Consider the following 19,155-nt stretch of genomic DNA (forward strand, 5'->3'; position numbering starts at 1 on the left):
TGAACGTCTTCCAAAATAAGTTTCAATCTACTGACATGGATGATTTGGAAGAAGTCAACATGATCGACACCCTGGTCAGTAGTACGTTCAAGAAGAGGAGAACAAGGATCCGTTTGAAGAGTATTTTGGCCAATTCGGCCTTGAGTTCGATACTGAGAAATCCATCAGGGAGGTGAACTCTCTTCTTGAATCTGTCCCTATGATGGATTGGCAGCCAAAAATTCAGAGTCTGTCCTCTCTCTCGTCATCTCCAATAGTGGAAGAAATTCCAAAGCTCGAGTTAAAGCAATTGCCTGATACGCTGAAATACGCATTTTTGGGTAATGCTGAAACCTTTCCTGTCATTATCTCCCCTACTCTAGAAAAATCACAAGAAAATCGGTTACTTGACGTTCTGCGCGAAAATCGAGAAGCTATTGGGTGGACCATAGCTGATATCAAAGGCATCAGTCCTTCTGTGGTCATGCATCAAATTCATCTTGAGGAAAATTTCAAACCATCGAGAGAACCACAGAGGCGACTCAATCCGGTGTTACAAGAGGTCGTCCGAAAAGAAGTCATCAAACTTTTAGATGCGGGTATTATATACCCCATCTCGGATAGTAAATGGGTTAGTCCAGTTCAGGTTGTCCCTAAAAAGTCGGGTGTCACAGTTGTGACAAATCAGGATAATGAACTCATACCTACTCGAGTCCAAACCGGATGGAGAGTTTGTATAGACTACCGAAAACTGAATACGATGACACGTAAGGATCACTTCCCTCTTCCATTCATCGATCAGATGCTTGAACGTTTAGCCGGTCATGCTTATTACTGTTTTCTTGACGGATATTCGGGATACAACCAGATCCCAATTGCTCCAGAAGACCAAGAAAAGACAACGTTTACCTGTCCATTTGGGACCTTCGCCTATCGACGTATGCCCTTTGGGCTATGTAATGCTCCTGCCACCTTTCAAAGGTGCATGTTGAGTATATTTTCTGATATGGTCGAAGACTTTCTTGAAGTCTTCATGGACGATTTTTCTGTATTTGGGTCGAGTTTTGATGACTGTTTGGATCATTTGAAGTTAGTTTTGAAAAGATGTCGAGAGAAAGCACCTCGTGCTAAATTGGGAAAAGTGTCACTTCATGGTTACCTCTGGGATAGTTCTAGGGCACATTATTTCCCACAAAGGAATTGAGGTAGATAAAGCCAAAGTCGATCTCATCGCAAATCTCCCTCCACCTAGAACTGTGAAAGAAGTTCGTTCGTTCCTAGGGCACGCAGGGTTTTACAGAAGGTTCATCAAAGACTTCGGAAAAATTTCAAAACCCCTGTGTGATTTGTTAGCCAAAGACATTTCTTTCGAGTTTTCTACAGCTTGTTTATCCGCTTTTGAGAAGCTGAAAACTGAGTTGACCTCAGCACCTATTATCCAACCACCCAATTGGGATCTCCCATTTGAGGTGATGTGTGATGCATCCGATTACGCTATAGGTGCTGTATTGGGGCAACGAGTTGACAAACTCCCCCATGTCATCCAGTATGCCAGCAAGACGCTTAATGATGCCCAGCTCAATTATTCCACCACGGAAAAGGAACTACTAGCAGTAGTTTTTGCCTTAGATAAATTCCGTTCCTATCTTATAGGGTCCAAAGTAGTCATTTTCACTGACCACGCAGCGCTGAAATACCTTCTTGCCAAGAAGGATGCAAAAGCGAGGTTGATACGATGGATCCTTCTTCTTCAAGAGTTTGATCTCGAAATTCGAGACAAAAAGGGATGCGAAAATGTGGTTGCAGACCACCTATCTAGGCTAGTAGTTGAAACTCTCTCTGACTCTCTTCCGATTTCTGAAAATTTTCCTGACGAGCAAATCATGGCAGTTTCTATTTCTGACACACCTTGGTATGCTGACATTGTCAACTACCTGGTGACAGGTCAAACTCCCACCTCTTGGAGTAAACAAAATCGCTGCGTTCCTCGCCCAAGCCAAATGGTTCTTCTGGGATGATCCGTATTTATTTAAATACTGTCAGACCAGATAATTCGTCGGTGTGTTGATGAGAGAGAACAAAGTGGTATTCTCGAGTTCTGCCACAATCATGCTTGTGGTGGGCATTTTGGAGGAAAGAAAACAGCAGCTAAAATCTTACAGTGTGGTTTTTATTGGCCCACAATCTTTCGTGACGCTCATCTCTTTGCTAAATCTTGTGATAGATGTCAACGTCTAGGAAAAATCAGTCGAAGAAATGAGATGCCCCAACAACCAATTTTGATCATCGAAATCTTCGATGTTTGGGGCATTGACTTCATGGGTCCCTTCCCCATTTCACACGGATTCCAATACATTTTAGTCGCAGTCGACTACGTGTCAAAATGGGTTGAAGCCACAGCTTGTCGAACGAATGATCATAAGGTTGTTGTTCAATTTCTCAAAAACACAGTGTTTGCCCGATTTGGTACCCCTCGTGCTATCATTAGTGATGGAGGGAAACATTTCTGTAACCGAGTTTTCGAAAGCTTGATGCGCAAATATTCAATCACTCATAAGGTAGCTACTCCGTATCACCCACAAACCAGTGGGCAGGTCGAAATTTCTAATCGTGAGATCAAAACCATTCTTGAAAAAACCGTCAATCCGACTCGTAAAGATTGGTCCTTACGATTATCTGATGCCTTGTGGGCCTACAGAACAGCGTTCAAAACTCCAATAGGAATGTCCCCTTATCGGTTAATCTTTGGTAGAGCCTGTCATTTGCCAGTCGAACTTGAGCATCGAGCTTATTGGGCGATCAAACATTTAAATTTTGATCTAGCGAAGGCCGGCGAGCTTAGAAAACTCCAACTCACTGAGTTGGAAGAATTAAGGAATGATGCTTACGATAGCGCAAAACTTTACAAAGATCGAACGAAAATCTGGCATGATAGGCACATTCAGAGAAAATCTTTCCACGTAGGCCAGAAAGTGCTCCTGTATAACTCTCGCCTCCATTTATTTCCAGGGAAATTAAAGTCCCGTTGGACTGGACCATTTTTGATCCACAACATTCACCCTCATGGAAACATCGAGGTACTCAACCCAGCCAATGGAAATATTTTCCAAGTCAATGGCCAAAGGCTGAAGCCATTTCAGACTCTCCTCATTCATCCGAAAAAAGATTCATTTCTGAGTAATCCTGTGTACCAGGATTAACTCCAGTTCTAGGTCTGGCTGAAGACATTAAACTTAGCGCTACTTCGGGAGGCAACCCTTGATTTCTGTACATATTTGCATGACCATGTAGGATTTATTTTTCAATTCTTTTTGCATTACTCACTTTCTTTCACGTGTACACCCTGTGTAGTGTGCTTTTCACTTTTACACCTTGTGTGGAACACTTCTTTTGGTTGTACCTACAACTTTTGCAACGTAATGACATCCGCCTTCAGGTGTACTCTAAACCTCTACTCTTTAATCATTGAGGACAATGTTAAATTTAGGTTTGGGGGTGTGGATAGCACATTTCAATTAAAAAAAAAAAATTTAATTTTACATTGTTTTCGGTACATTTTTCAAAAATACCTTCATCAAAATGTTTATATGTACTGTCATCATACGAATTTTTAAACCAGGCTCATGTCCAATTTGTTTATAAATTCTTATTCCTCAAAAACAAGATATTTTGAAAATAAAATTCACGTCACTTCTGATTGTAGTGAAAAAGTTATTTTGGATTAAGAGTTGTCTTCTTCACTGTCTAGAATGAGAGGGAAAGCTTGAAAAATAATGAACTTTGACCTCCTTGTCCTTTGGTTGGCTGAATAGAAGAAAAACAGAACTGTAGTTGATATTTTTGAAGACAGCAACCATAGGATTAGACTGGGTACCTTGAAAAGGGCTACCTGCTTTTTGAAAAAAAGAATATCAGAAAAATGATAAAGCGTGAAAAAGGTTGAAAAGAAAAGCAGAAAGATGTGAAGGTTAGAACTGAAAAAGTGCAAATTGTAAAAGAGTCCAATGGGACCAAAATAGTTCAGTAGGGTGAAAGCCGTCAATGGTAAAAACGTGAGTACACTGGAATATCACAGATAAAGCCCCTTAGAGGTATTAAAGTGAACATCCATACTTCTCACAATCCCAGACAGGAGGCTCAGTTTCGAGTTAGAATTTAGGCAGACCCATACATTTTAGTAGTTAAGAAGGGAAACCTTGTTCCGAAAAATTTATGTTACAATCAGAAAAATTTGTGCACACACTCAAGATATTTCTGAAAATGAGGAATAAAAAGAATTTTTACTCAAATAGACCTTTGACTGGATTCTGAAAATTGGTGTGATGGCATTATATACAATAATTTTGAAGTTGTTATCTTTTAAAATGTTAGAATTTTGTGGGTATATTCACTGCAAACCCTCACGAGTCAAACTCGTCCACTAGGGGTAACCTAGGGGTTTAAGGGCTTACTGCATAAGCTAAATGCAGTCGGGAACCTCACGAAAGAGGAGTTGTTTAGATTTAAGTTTTGCTCGGGACTAGCAAAATTGAGGTTTGGGGGTGTGATAAGGTCCCAATTATTCATTTTGGGACCACAATTGCACTAAGATTACCATTACATAAATGTTAGTTCCTTTAAATAATTGCAAAATTATTTTATTTATCCAAATTAATAAAGCTAATGATATATTAGTGTTAATTGTAGCGCACGTGGAAGCCAACAAATCGCGAAACAATTACGGTTACAATACACGAGCCGAAAGGAAGCATCCAGAAAAACCTCGAATCGAGGATTTGGGCGCCACGTCACCGCGCCGCGGCTAGCATGACCGCGCCGCGGTCATTTCGAGGAATTGGCCCTCGAGATTTTCACAGAAGCTTCTAGAAGCTTCGGTGGTTGTAACTGAATGGGTAGTTTGAAGCGAATCATCCGAAAAGTTAACCCGATTGCCCGAATACGAACATTATAAATTTGAGGGTTGATTTTAGAGAAGGGTCTCTCCTTGCTCTCTTCTTCTCCAATTTTGATTGTTCCTCTCTTTAATTTGCTGTAATTTTCTATTGAGAGTTCTCTTGAGTGTAGTGAGAACATCAAGAGTGTTCAATTCTTTTTCTTTGTAAATTGTTGGGAGAGCTATAAAAGAAGAATTCGGATCGATCATCATCTTCATCTTCTTCACCTATTCTCTCTTTTCTCTTTTTTGTTTTTCTGCAATTACAATGCTTGCAATGATTGGCTAAATTCTCATTAGAGAAGTTAAGGAAGCCATAGCAAATTAATCCCTCTAGTGTAGATTTAAATTCTTGCTTGCTTACATGTTTTAATTCCGAAAATTCTATTATGATTAAGGTAATCCAACTTATAATTTTGATCCAACTTAGATAGCCATTACTTAGATAAGTTCAAGAATGGCTATGCTATGTGAATAATCAGAATATAAATTGGGCAATCTCCATCATATTAGGATTTTCATGAATAGCTTCTAATTTCTTTCAAAAATTTAATTGATCCATCTTCCGATCCATGAGCAATGACTTGCTCCATGGATTGAGTTAATTTCAGAATTTATCTACACTATGGATTATACTTGCAAAGGTTTACTTGACCTCTCTAATCCCTCTCTCTTAGAATTTTAATCTTTATTTTCTGTTTAGATTGCAATTTAGTTTCTACTACAACTTTGCTTTGTTTTTAAAACTAATCTGTTTTTTGTTTCTAAATTCTGTTTTGGCATTTTTATCCGAATGAATCCTTGAATTCTCATTGTCCCTGTGGAACGAATTCGACTTGCCCAAAGTCTATTTCTTAATCTTAATCTCTGCATTTCTATAGCAAGATCTACAACCGATCAGGGAGCTCTAAGCTTTATCTTCGAGAAATCTCACGCTAACTCTTAGATTTTAAATTTCGGGGTAACTTTCACAATGTGGTTCCAATCGTGAGTGGTTTGATTCATATGAATCTCATAATGGTAAAGATATTATAATGGGTAACGATGCATCATGCAAAGTCATTGGAACATGTACCATGAAAATAATAATGTATGATGGAGTTATTAGAACATTGCGTAATGTAAGGCATGTGCTGACACTCAAAAAGAATTTGATATCCTTAGACACACTCGACTCAAATGGGTGTTCATTTTTAACAAAAGATGCAATACTCATGGTGTTTAAGGGAGCCATGCTAATTATGAGAGGTGTGGAGTTATCAAATAACCTCTACAAACTTATAAGGAACACAATTGTATATGGAGTTGCAATATCCACAAAGAAAAATTCTACGAGGATAAACTCAATTTTGATACTTATTAAGACTTGGCCATATGAGTAAAAGAGCAGTGCAATAGTTACATCGACGACAATTGTTGAAAGATGTTGGGACATGCAAGCTAGAGTTTTGCAAGTTTTATGGGATAGGAAAGCAAAGTAAGGTATCGTTCAAGGTTACAAACAAATGAATCTAAAATAAGGGATTGCTAGTCTACATTCATTTTGATGTATGGGGGTCACACTTATTAAATTAAAAAGGTAAAGCTCATTACTTTATCACTTTCAAGGATAATTTTTCAAAAAAGGTTTAAGTATACTTTATGAAGGAGAAAGCTGATGTCTTTACCAAGTTTGTGGAATAGAAGGCCGAAGTAAAAAAAATTAAATGAGGAGAAAAATTAATTACTTGTAGACACCTCATTTTTGTATTCGTTTGATTAATTAACTCGTCAACTTGATTGCGACGGTTCCCAATGATATATGAATATTATAATATTTTTAGTTGTTAGTAGATGTGTTTCGAAAGCTTGGATGAGATATTTCAAATAAGCAAAACTTTAGAAACCACATTATGTTAGGAAAATATGACCGAAAATCATAGAAATCATTATTTTAAGACAAAAAAAAATTTGTCACTAAAAATAATCAAATTACCAAAATACCCATGACATCAGAACATCCTTAGAGCCTACATTACGCATAGGAAAACCATTTCGAACGCATAAAACAACAAATTAAAATTAAATAAATCTTTTCACCAATTTCTACAAAATTGACAAAATTATGAAAATGCCCCTCATAGGATTTACGATCATTTCATTCAAAAACGTATAAGTGACACAAACCAATACTCTCATTGAATTTCTTAAAGAAATTAATTCCAAAACGTCAAAAAATAATCTCTCAACCCAAAAGTTCTCTTTGAAGGCAAAACGATAATTTTCGAATCCTAGAATTCAATTTTTTTTAAACATTAATTAACATAAAGTGGAATTTTAATAAATCAAATTAAAAATTTTGAACAGATAAAAATCAATTAATTATGCCCACAGACCAAATTTTAAGTGGGGGCCCACTTGATATTTAATAAAGAACCCTCCACCAATGTCCCAAAGAGTTCAGAATAATTTACTAAAGAAACCTCCACTAGAGTGGGGGTTCTAAAAAATCTAAAAAAATTTCATTCTACTCAAGTTTAAAAATTCAAATAAAACCTAATTGAATCTTGATATAAATAACTTAACAAATTAGTTAGAGATAGACCATATCTCTAAGAAACCTAATAAAACCCTAATCTCATCACAAACTCTGTAAAAATGAGCCTCCACCACCTAATTTCGTAAGTAAAGAAAAATCATAGAAAACAGAGGTAAAAAATTCTCCCAATACTCTCCAAAATCCTAAATTTAAAATCTCAAGTCCATTCATAATCTCCAAGCCTTAGTTTTCAATCTCAAAACACCTAGAAACTCTTTAAAACACCTAAAAAAATAAGTAAAATATCTAGATCTAAGATAAAAAAAATTTCATCTCGAAGATCAGAGGCAGATCTAGCAATAGAGATAAAGTGAGAAGATTTACACGAGGATCGCTCTCGGCTAGTTTCTGATGGATCGACTGTCCCAATCACTTAGGTAAAAAAACAATGGTAACTTTTCATTTATTCCACATCTAGGTTGTTTTGCAATGTAAATATTTGGAAAGAGTAGAAATCGACTTTCCTCGGACGGGATTGATGCCTAACACCTTCTAATCCTTTAACCTAATTCCCGTACCCATAATCTTTTCGAAATTTAGTATTTCTTATCCGTTTAGAGTCATTTTTCTGTTCCTAGACCATAAAACTAGGTGACGACTCCCAAAACTGTAAAAGCGGATCCGCACCCACGAATCAAAGGTGCTTTCAATATTTGAGAAGCGATAATGAGAGTAAGTACAAAGATCGTAAGTTTTCAAAAAATTTCAAAAAAGAAGGCATGACAAGTCACTTTAGTATAAAGAAAAATGCTAAACAAAATGATGGGCTGAGAGGATGAATAGAACTATTATGGAGAAGAAAAGATGCATAAGGCTACATGCGGGGTTGCTTGAACTACTTTGAGCATAATCGATTAATCGTACTTGTTATTTGGTTAATCGATCACTATCAAAGTTACTTGAGTTTAAATGTGTCGAAAAGGTATAGACAAGAAAAAAAGTTAACTACTCTACATTGAAGGTATTCGGTTGCAAATCATATGTTCTCATTCCAAGTGGTGAGAGAAACAAGTTGCAATTAAAGTCACTTGAATACATCTTCCTCGGATTCGAAAAGGGAATGAAGAGATTCAAACTTTGGGATATGGTAAATAAGAAGAAAATTCTTTGAAATGATGTAGTCTTTGATGAAAGTTCCATGTCCAAGGAAAAATCCAAGAAAGATGATGATGAAAAGTCAGTTTTTGGTGACAATGTAGTTGTTACCAAAGTTCCTATTAGCACAAAGATGACTACAAGTGAAGAACCTCAAATTTAATTTAAGGAGAGTAACACATTTGGTGGGGAAGAACAACAATAAAAGAGGGTTCATAATGAACCTTTTAGCATATCATATAAAGCCAAAAAATTACCATTGTACCACCTCAAAGGTATGGATGGAAGGATGTAGTGCACTTTGCACTAATGGCAAGCGAGGGAAATGATCGGTTGTAAAGCTTGCAATAGAGATGCAGAGATTAAGATGTGAATTAAGACTTTGGGCAAGTCGAATTCGTTCCACAGGGACAATGAAGATTCAAAGATTCATTCGGTTAGAAGTCCAAAACAGAATTGGAAAACAGATTTTTCTTAAAAACAAAACAGATTTGTTGCATAAATGAAATGGAAATTAACTTGCAATTTGAAATAAAAATAGAAAGTAGAGATTGAAGATATAAGAAAGGAGGTTTAGAGAAATCAAATCAGCTTTTGCAAACTATCCATAATGTAGATCAATTCCAAGAATAACTCAATCCATGTAGCAAGTCATTGCTCATGGATCGGAAGGTGGAGCGGTTTAATTATTAAAAGGTAACCAAGAGACATTCATGAAAATTCAGATTTAATTGAGATTGCCTAGCTTATATTCAGATTCTTCACAAAGCATAACCGTTCTTGAACTTATCTAAGTAATGGCTATCAAAGTTTGAATCAGAAATATAAGTAAATCATCTAATCAAAGTAGAATTTCTAGAATAGTAAACATGTAAGCAAAATAAGGAATTAAAACTAAATTAGAGGGATAAACTTGCTTCGGCATCATTGATCTTTCTAAAGAGGATCTAGCCGATCATCGCAAGGATCATATTGCAACAATACTAAAAGCAAGAAGATAGATGGAAAGAAAATATAAAAGAGAAATGCAACTTGATTCCTTTCTTGATAATCTCTCAAAAGAGTTACAATAGGGCCAATGGCTTACTCTTGATGTTCTCACTACACTCAAGATCTCACCAAAAGAAAAACTACAGAGAATTAAAGAGAAGAAATCAAAAATTGGAGAAGAAGAGAGCAAGGAGAGGGACCCTTCTCTAAAATCAACCCTTCAATTTATAACATTTTTATTCGGGTAATCCGGTCAACTTTTTGGATGATTTGCTTCGAACTACCCATTCAGTTACAACCACCGAAGCAATTGGAAGCTTCTGTGAAAATCTCGAGGACAAATTCCTCGAGATGACCGCGGCGCGGTCATGCCTAGCCGCGGCGCGGTGACGTGGCGCCCAAATCGACCGAGATTTTTCTGGAAACTTCCTTTCGACTCGTGTATTGTAACCGTAATTGTTTCGCGATTTGTTGGCTTCCACGTGCGCTACAATTAATACTAATATATCATTAGCTTTATTAATTTGGATAAATAAAATAATTTTGCAATTATTTAAAGGAACTAACATTTATGCAATGGTAATCTTAATGCAATTACGGTCCCAAAATCGAATAATTGGGACCTTATCAGGAAACATTCCATTTTTGTATCTGCCTAATTTGATAATTTGTCACCTAGTTATCGTGAATTCCTAATGATGATTACAAAGAACTCGAAGGCTTGTGAGTACTATCCCTGATTCCCTCCATTTTTAATCTTTTCATCTCCCCTACTCGTTATGACTCGACATAGAAATTTACGCACGTTTAGAATCGCTACACCTTACATTCGATTTAGCAAGCATGTACGTTTAGGTTCGTTACACAGTTCGATAACCTAGAGACCTCGCTATGCTAGGAAAACATGACTTTGAAACTTAAAAATAATCACGTTGGGACTGAAAGAAACCTCATGCTAAAATTCGTAAACATCTGCAAAAATTGATAAAATGATAAAAATACCCCTCATAAATTTCAAACCTCCGAAAGACTTCGAAAGTACCTCCATTGCACTCAGAACATGATTTTGAGTCTAACGGGATTCAAATCGACGAAAACAGAGAAATTTAGGAAAAATCATAAAAATGACCGAAATGACCTCAACTTCTAAATTCAACTTAGATATCCCGATCCTTAGGAAAATGTAATAAAAAATCGAAATCCGATCAAAAATCCAATCTAACTAAAAATAAAACTCAAAGTAAACAATTCAAATTCAAACAATTAAAACTAAAAATAAAACTCAAACTAAAAATTAAACAATTTAAAGTCAAACGATTGAAATTAAAAAATTAAACAATTAAACAATTAAAATTAAAATCAAGCAACAATTAAAATTAAATAATTAAACAATTAAATTTAAAATCAAACAACCGATCAAATTAAAATTAAACGTAATCAACAAATTAAATACAATAAATTTTTTTTTAAAATCGATTAACCAATAAAAACTTTTCAGTTAATTAATCAACCAATAAAAAAAAATGTCAAATTCAATCGATCAACCAAATAAAACCTAAATCACAAATGGCCAATTAAAAATCAAATTAAAATTTTTAACTAAACCCAAAAATTCAAAATAATAAAACTCAAAATTAAAAAATCAACCAACAAAAATTCGAAACAAAACCAATCGATTGACCAACCAAAACTCAACAACAAGAGACCACTAACGTGGTACGAGTAGCGGGGAATCCCCACCATCATTCTCCAAAAAGAAATATTAAAAAAAAAAAAGAGGAAAATACGTGTAAGAACAAGAAAGAAAGGAAGAGAAACAAAAAATTAGAATGTTTTTTTATATATAGAGAAGGACATCTCCTTCTTCTTCTTGCTCTCTTTAACGTCCTTGGGCTGGCACTCTTGACTCTCTTTCTCCTTCGTCTCTCCCTCTCCTCTACTCATTCTCAATTTCTTTAACAGGCCCCCCCCCCCCCCCCCCCCCCCCCCCATCTCCCTCTTCTCTCCCTCACGTCCTCTTGGACAACACAAATAAAGGAAGAAGGAAGGAACAGTGACGAAGAAGAAGAAAGAAAGAGTTTCTCCTTCCTCTCTATCTATGCACTCTCTGCCCTCTCTCTTCTACAGCCCTTCTCTCTCTCTGTTGAGCCAAGACTCCCTCAACCCTTGTCTCTTCTTTTTTTTTTTGGCTGAACCTACAACACAGCCTGTTGCTGTGAGACCTGCAACATCCTCTTGCTGCCCAACATTCAGTACAGCCACATTCCTCTCCAATTCGTCTCTCTACCAGGTCCCCCCTTGCTGCCCAACCCTTTTTTCTTCTTCATTACCACTCACAACGTGTAGCTGCTGTTTTTTTTTCCTTACAGATCGGTAACACCCACGACAGCAACGTTGCCCTCATCTTACACATCGTACAGCCACTAGACAGCAACCTTCTTTTCAAAACGTGGCCATTGCAGCCGTCTCTCTGATCTCCTTCTCTCCCTCTCTGCCTTCTTTTTCACTTTTCTCTCCCATTCGTCTCTTTCTGCCCTCTTGCTGCCTCTCCGTTACACTACGTCATAATGCGCCAAAAACGACTGCACCTACAGTCAGAAAACGAGTTGTTTTAAAAGGAGTGGTTTTTTAAAAACGACTGTCCAAAACAGTCGGGAAAAAACGACTGTCCAAGGCAGTCGGAAAAAACGACAGTAAAATAGAGATATAGCGACTGTCGCCGACCGTCGCTATAGGGTATTTTGTTTTTAAAAAAAAATTTATTTTATACCTGACCCCCTCACATGTTGCTAAATGTTGGAGATACCCCTATGTTTTGACATTGATGACCTACACCCTAACTAATAACATGAAAAGACCTAAATGCCCCTCATCTTCAACTTTCATAAATCTAAATTGAGTAAGAGAATCTTGTGAATATGTAGAAGTGAACTTCAAGGGTTCTGAACCAGCCGGTGGAATACTCAAAAGCTCAATCGAATCTTCCACCACCCTAAAGAAAAGTATTGAAATCATTACATTCTGCTTGTTGGAGAACATCATTTTAATATTAGGTTAACAAACAAGATGAAACATGTTAAAATCAAATCTAGACTGCATGATAAATGACAAAGAAGTGATCAAAATCACCTGTATTGATTAGAATTTATGTATATATCTGCAAAGTCTTGACCGATCCTATGTTCAACAGCTGAAGTGTTGACCTCAAGCATCCAAGTGGCTGGATTGTAACCATTTGGAATAGGAGGGATTCCATCAATTCCCTATGTGAGGAAAAAATGTTAGGATGACGAACTTATTCATAAATAACAAAACTGGTAGAAAATGAGATGCTTAAATATTGTGTTCAAAATATACTTGTTATATAAGCCAGTAGATGAGGTATTACAGTAACTAATCCAAATGAATGGATTTTCATTATCAAAAGATACAACTATTTCTACAAACTATCTGTGTGTTGGAGATAATGGGCATATTGGCTCATGTAAATTTGTATATATTTTACCTTTGCTAAACTTATTCGTGAGCTTATAAACCATGGAGTTTGAATCAAGAATTATATTATATATATCATTCAATATATGAACTGATAGGCTTAATCTTTTCTACTAGAGAAATGTATGAAGCAGGAGCAGACGTAGTAGCAATAAAATGTAAACGATAAATTGTTTTGTATCTCAGAACATAAAAAAAGCATGGGAATACAAAGTAAAAACAGCCACCTAAGTAGACGATTAGTGATTATAATTCAATTCTTTTCCATATGTAAATTATATCTTTAAAAGTTTGAATACATATAAATCTCAATGAATATTGTATGAATTTTACATGTAGGAAGAAAAGACCCAACCAGATCCATCTAATAGTATCAGAAGTGAACACCTTCTGCCAGCAAAGAATCTTTAACTCATGAAAATGATGCATTTTAATTAGCTTTCCAACACCAATATCAAAGAAAAACTTGTGTCATTTGTATGACCACAAGTGCGAGCTAGTGAGAAACCAACAAATATATGTCTTTCAACTACAAGCTCTTTATTAACTTTAATATTGGAGCCTACATGTTGTAAGATTTAGATTCAATTGATAGTGTTTCTCCTTCCACCAAAATAAATAAGAAAGTAAGAGTGTTCACTGGTACCTGAAAGTAGTTAATCATAGTCTGAGAGTGGTCACCAAGCTTCTCTCCATATATAACTCTACCCCCTCGTTTCATAAGAAGTAGCTGCATTGAAACCACAGAGAAAATTTAAAATAAATTATAATATGGTTGCATATATGAAATTAAACTAAATGATAAGGACCCTATCGATCACCAATCAGCACGCTTTCAAGGCGGCCATTTGGGTGACATCTATATGATCCATTGGAGTGCACCATATGACTTAACCACTATATTCTGAGATTGGGCACTCAAACCCGAGTTTCTTAACTCCGAATACTCAAAAAAACAGAACATGAGGGCCCAATCAAAGGGATGGAGGCATTACTTACATGTTGGGTGCGATAGTCCCCTCCAGTGGCAGCAACTAATGATCGACGCCATACCATATCTTGGGCCAGCCATAGTAATTTTCTATTGTGTGGCAAGCATGCCGGCAATCCAGTATCACCTAAAAAGATGTCCAGTTCCATTTACTCTGCATGCAAACAGATTGCTAGCCAACCAGTGCGACGTAATCCAGAGCAACAGAAAAGATGTAACTAAAAGCATAACTTCAGAAGGTAAAATCAATCAGCTGAGACACAACTTGGACCTGGTTTCTTTAAGCTTGCCATGTACGCAATGTAAATGGTCCACAGATATGCAAATGAATTGCTTATCAAAGGCTGTCAAGACAAAAATAAACCAAGAATTTAAAAGCATAAAATGAGGAGTATTTCAAAAAATGATTCATTTCTTTTAATACATTTCCGAATTGATCTGAGGGCCTGCTTGGAAGATGGGACTCAACTCCAACCCGCCTTGCTGTTTGGAGTTACACACTCCTAGAACTCCCCAAACACCCTAAATTGGTGGAGTTGCAACTCCCACCTAGTGTGAATTACAACTCCACCAAAGCCACATAATTACTCATGTACCCTAGGCCAACCATGCCAAAATTCCATGTTGGGTACATTATGATGACTTCCAATTCCCACAGACAACCAAACATTAGGGTTCATTTCAGAAGTTGCTGACAATTCTTAAATGTGGGAAGTAAGTCCCGCTTCAATCTTGCAACAATCTCTGCAGCATTTTCACCTGATCTTGGCACCACCCATAGTAATCACTTAGAACTAGTGTTAAGGTTTTCTTCTTCTTTATTTTACAGTTAAAAGCAAACATGATAAATATATGACATAATTTTATGGAAACGGGACAAGCATGAATTGTAATCCTCAATTCAGTTGAGCAAGAAGACATGGTAGTATTGAAGACATTAGAGCAAGGAAACATGGTAAAGAGAGATTTCCCATACCAAGTACTAGCACACATAGATCTTCATGCAAATTAAAAACTGCTACAACACAAACTTGGAAATAGGCCTCCGAAACAACAGAACCTAGAATCTTTTCGAAAAGTGAAGACTTTGCTGGAATTTTCTCAAGGTAACATTGAAACTTGGAGTAGCATTTAGCGTGCATTGTATATCCTATGTTTGACTTTTTCATTTCCCATATTTTGTATTAAGTATAGTTAATTAGGGGGAGGAATCGTGTCAATCTCGGTTTTGTAAAGAGGCTTATATATATGGCCATGTATCTCTCCCATTTGCAAGTGAAATCAGTGAAATTTCAGCCCATTAGTACTATCACTTAGCCTCATTTGCCTCATTTTCCTCTAAGGTTCTTTTATTATTGGTATCTCTCCCATGTAATTAAAAGATTATAAGTAATTAAACGCCATGTAATGCAGATATATAGGATTCATGTTGCTGACCCCAATAATTGGGATGAGGGGTTGATGATGATGTGTGTATGTATTTTGGAGTAAAATATATATATAGAAAACAAATAATTATTGAACATACCTCCTCTGCACTAAACAGATGAAGTGTTGGGGAGGAACAAAAGCACGTTCCATATCAACTAGTGCAACCACCATCTTCTTTGCTTCATTCTTAAACAGTTATCTTTGACATTTGGGAAGTGTAATTGGGCAGCATGCCTAATGCCTGATTCATCTAAATGCATGAAGGTCTTCTTCTGCTCCTTATCAATGGTGCAGTGGTATAGCAACATCTGTGGCTCCAGGAGCATAATAATGTATTGTATCCAAAGTAGTTGACGAGTTGACACTTGACGTGTCTGGCTGCTGCTGAGGTACATGGTGGTGAAAATGGTTTGGCAAACTCTGCTCAATACAAATCATATAGAGTCCTGAAAATAAGTTTAAGCTTAGTGTTTCACAATAAGTATGAAATAACCCTGCAAACTTAAAATTCAATTTTACGGATTAAAAAAAATAACTATACAATCTTGTTAAACCTTTATTCTAGTCCATGTGTCAAACTTCATCATTTGTTCCTTCAGACTGAAATATAAATTTCGCAAATTTTGGTTGGTCTATGTCTAGGGAATCAGATTTCAAACCTTCCACATTCTGTTCAACAATATACATGCATTAGTTCAATTGATGGGATTGTCTCTAATTTCCACAACTCTAGAATTAAACTCATGCCAGTTTCTTGGGTAAAACAAAAATAGACTCCTGTGTTGGAAGTATTGCTATGAACAAAACAAGTCAAAAGCTGACTTGATTCCAACTAAGATGTGAACAAGGTGGGGGTTGAACTCAAGACCGCTCCCTTTTAGAAGGGAGGCCCTGGTCACTACGCCCAATAATCGTTGTTTTTTTTTTTAATGGGTAAGCTGGACCTGAACCCACGACCTCAAAGTTTCTTTGCAATTAGAAAAAGCACAGGTAAGTGAATAGATAATTATCAAAGCATATCGCCTTGCATTTGCTTTATGAAACCCAGTAACTCAAACAGCTTACTGAAGAAGAGAAAACGCAAAACAGGCAATTGTACACCAGACATACACTGCAAGTATATTTCAACTAGAGAAAAATACCTGAATATGGCACAATGTAATTTATTTAAAGTTCGGAAGTTGGACATTCCAGTGAAGGAACCAGTTCAGAGTTGGTAAAGTGAGCCACTTGCCTACCAAAAGATTAAGTCAATCCAGCCCATCCACTCCATTCCATTAGATGACTATCTCAATAAGTAATTAAGAGAAATACTGTCATGTGGCACAAACAGGTAGTTAGTAAGCATTAGAAAAGCCTTACTAGGCCATTTGACAAAATACTAACATCTACTTTTCTCAACTAAAACAAAAAATACCAGATGCATAACGATAAAGTAACGAAGGAATGAGATGAAAACCCTCTATTTGTAGACATCGAATGAAACCAAGTTTTAAAAAGCGGATACAAAAATATAAATTGGCATTGCATTGATAGAAGGACCGGCATAACAGGATATTTAAATTATACTAGTCTTGTTAGGAATCAGGTGATTCAAATCATAACTGTCCTTACTTGATTTTCAGAGGGACCTTAGATGCTCATCAAAGCTTCCACACCAAACCAAATCAAATCAAATTCAAGTTTCGGACACCAGAAGTCAAGTTCCAAGATAAAACCACAAGTCTCCATTATATTTTAGCATCCAACAGGTCAAGCAAAACTAAATAAATATGATGAACCAAAATTTAAAAAAAATGTTTCCTAATGCAATTTAAATATTTTCTTGGAGCTATATTGTAGTCACATAAAGATCTCCATATTTGACTTGAACATCTGAACTAATGAAGAAAAGAACAGAGCATCAAGTATCTATTAAAAGAAAAAAAAAAAAAAATACACACACAAATGCGCCTAAGTCATAATTTTTGGGACAAGCCATGCTAAATAATCCACCAATCTAGCTCATTTACTTATAAATGTGATTGTGAAGGTTCTTTTGTCATGAATCTGAAACAAATTTCTAAATATTTTCAAGCTGTAGAATATGTGAGACACCTTTAGTGCAAAAAAGGATAAGTGACAAAAAAAAATAGTGTATAGATTGCATTGGACTAGATGGGAAAATGCATCTACTGTGGTATGAACATTGACCATCATATGGCTATTGTACATTCACCCCTGTTCAACATGAATCATGTTTCGTCGTTCAACTCTCATGAGATTTCTCTATGTCTAAGAAGTGTACCACAAGACATATCAAAAAACGGTGTTGTCTAGACTTGTTAGGTGTTGATGTAAATGGTTGGCAGATGTTAGTGTAAACAGATTAGTTGACATACTTACTACAAGTTAATTGTAGATTTTCCATGACAGAAGTACAAAATTTCAAAGCCACTAAAGTCTTAAAGAGATTATGAAATTTGTTGAATTCTTGAACTGCTTACTTTGCTCTGCGATGATCTATTAAGAAGCAAATTTTCAAGAGAATCAGCAAAAACAATCGAGAAGGGAGCAAAAAAATTAAAAATTCGAGAAAATGCATCAAATCGAAATCTTGACACTTGAAATTCTCGATTCACTTGAAATAGATGTTTATTCACTTTCAAAGGTTCCAAATCCAAAATTATAACAAAAACATGAAGAAACAGAAAGAAACCCTAACTGACCTTGAGATCTGATTTCGGTCGATGGAGTTTCTGAAACCGAACTTGCAAGTAAAAACAGGCTGCCTTTTATTCCCTTGGATCTGGAAAACCTGAGGACTGCACTCTTGTTCTCCATCAAACTGAAAGACGAATCTTGGATCGGTTTCCTCCCTCACATTCAAGTGCATCTGCATAGATGATGATGCTTTCGCACCTTTACCAACCGAAATCCAACCATTATGAAAAATACGAGACTTAGTCTCTGTTCACTCCAGATCTAACGGCACAGAAACCCTTCCCAACAGTCTCCCAAAAATTGCACCACAAGTTGTCCCTCTTCGGCCTATATAGATCGATATCTTCAAACAAGGTTTACCAGCAAAGATAGAGTTCGCTACAACCTTTTCCAAATCGGTTTTGCTTAATTGGAAACTTGCAGATAGGGTTTGAACTTGACCATCAAGGATCTGAGTCTCCGGATGAATCAGAGGGATTGTAACCGTTTGATGAGGAAAGTTCTTGAGTTTGATCTTGCAAAAACATGGAGAACTTGAAGGGTGAATGCCAGATCGAGGAGGTTTCGAAGCTATGGGGATCTTCAGAGCTAGATTTCCAACAAGGATTCGAATGAAAAGACAAGGATCCACAAACCCTAGATCTGGAATACCGTGGAGAGAGAGTGCGTGCGAGAGACAGATACATACATAGAGTGTGAGAGAACGAGAGAGCGAGGACGAGAGGCTGAGAGTCGAGGACGAGAGAGAGAGAGTGAAGGAGAGACCGAGGACGAGAGACAGATAGGCATTTTTCTCTCTCTTTTAAAATGGCTATTGGCACCCCAACTTTTACTTTTTCTGTAGTAACGACGGTTAAACGACAGATTAAAACTGTCGCAATTAACGACAGCCTTGAGCAGTCGTTTTTAGCGCAATTATGGTGTCGCGAAAAACGTAATATGACGTAGTGTTAACTCCAT

The 19,155-nt window shown here is 36.5% G+C and overlaps 1 protein-coding gene and 1 long non-coding RNA gene across 8 annotated transcripts; both read right to left on the minus strand.

Moving 5' to 3' along the window:
• Positions 1–12,315: 12,315 nt before the first annotated feature.
• On the minus strand, positions 12,316–15,686 carry LOC147381693 (ABC transporter G family member 31-like). Of its 6 annotated transcripts, none has more exons than XM_086430077.1 (6): positions 15,590–15,686; positions 14,333–14,405; positions 14,070–14,188; positions 13,717–13,800; positions 12,705–12,838; positions 12,316–12,567 (listed from the first exon to the last, which is right to left on the minus strand). In XM_086430077.1, exons 2-6 carry the CDS (start codon positions 14,352–14,354, stop codon positions 12,405–12,407), a joined length of 522 nt encoding a protein of 173 aa, XP_086286203.1. In that variant the 5' UTR covers positions 14,355–14,405; positions 15,590–15,686; the 3' UTR covers positions 12,316–12,404. The 6 variants fall into 6 exon arrangements, with proteins under 6 accessions (XP_086286203.1, XP_086286205.1, XP_086286201.1 ...); XM_086430079.1 differs by having other exon boundaries at positions 13,717–13,811; XM_086430075.1 differs by having other exon boundaries at positions 14,327–14,405.
• Positions 15,681–18,931, minus strand: LOC147381694 (uncharacterized). Of its 2 annotated transcripts, none has more exons than XR_015174425.1 (3): positions 18,201–18,931; positions 16,635–16,805; positions 15,681–15,938 (listed from the first exon to the last, which is right to left on the minus strand). It is a non-coding gene; the product is annotated as an uncharacterized LOC147381694 (long non-coding RNA). The 2 variants fall into 2 exon arrangements; XR_015174424.1 differs by having other exon boundaries at positions 16,047–16,805.
• Between the last annotated feature and the right edge of the window lie 224 nt (positions 18,932–19,155).

The sequence above is a fragment of the Akebia trifoliata genome, unplaced genomic scaffold (assembly GCF_017979445.1).
Source record: "Akebia trifoliata isolate Shusen 1 unplaced genomic scaffold, ASM1797944v1 Contig00295, whole genome shotgun sequence".
NCBI lineage: Eukaryota > Viridiplantae > Streptophyta > Magnoliopsida > Ranunculales > Lardizabalaceae > Akebia > Akebia trifoliata.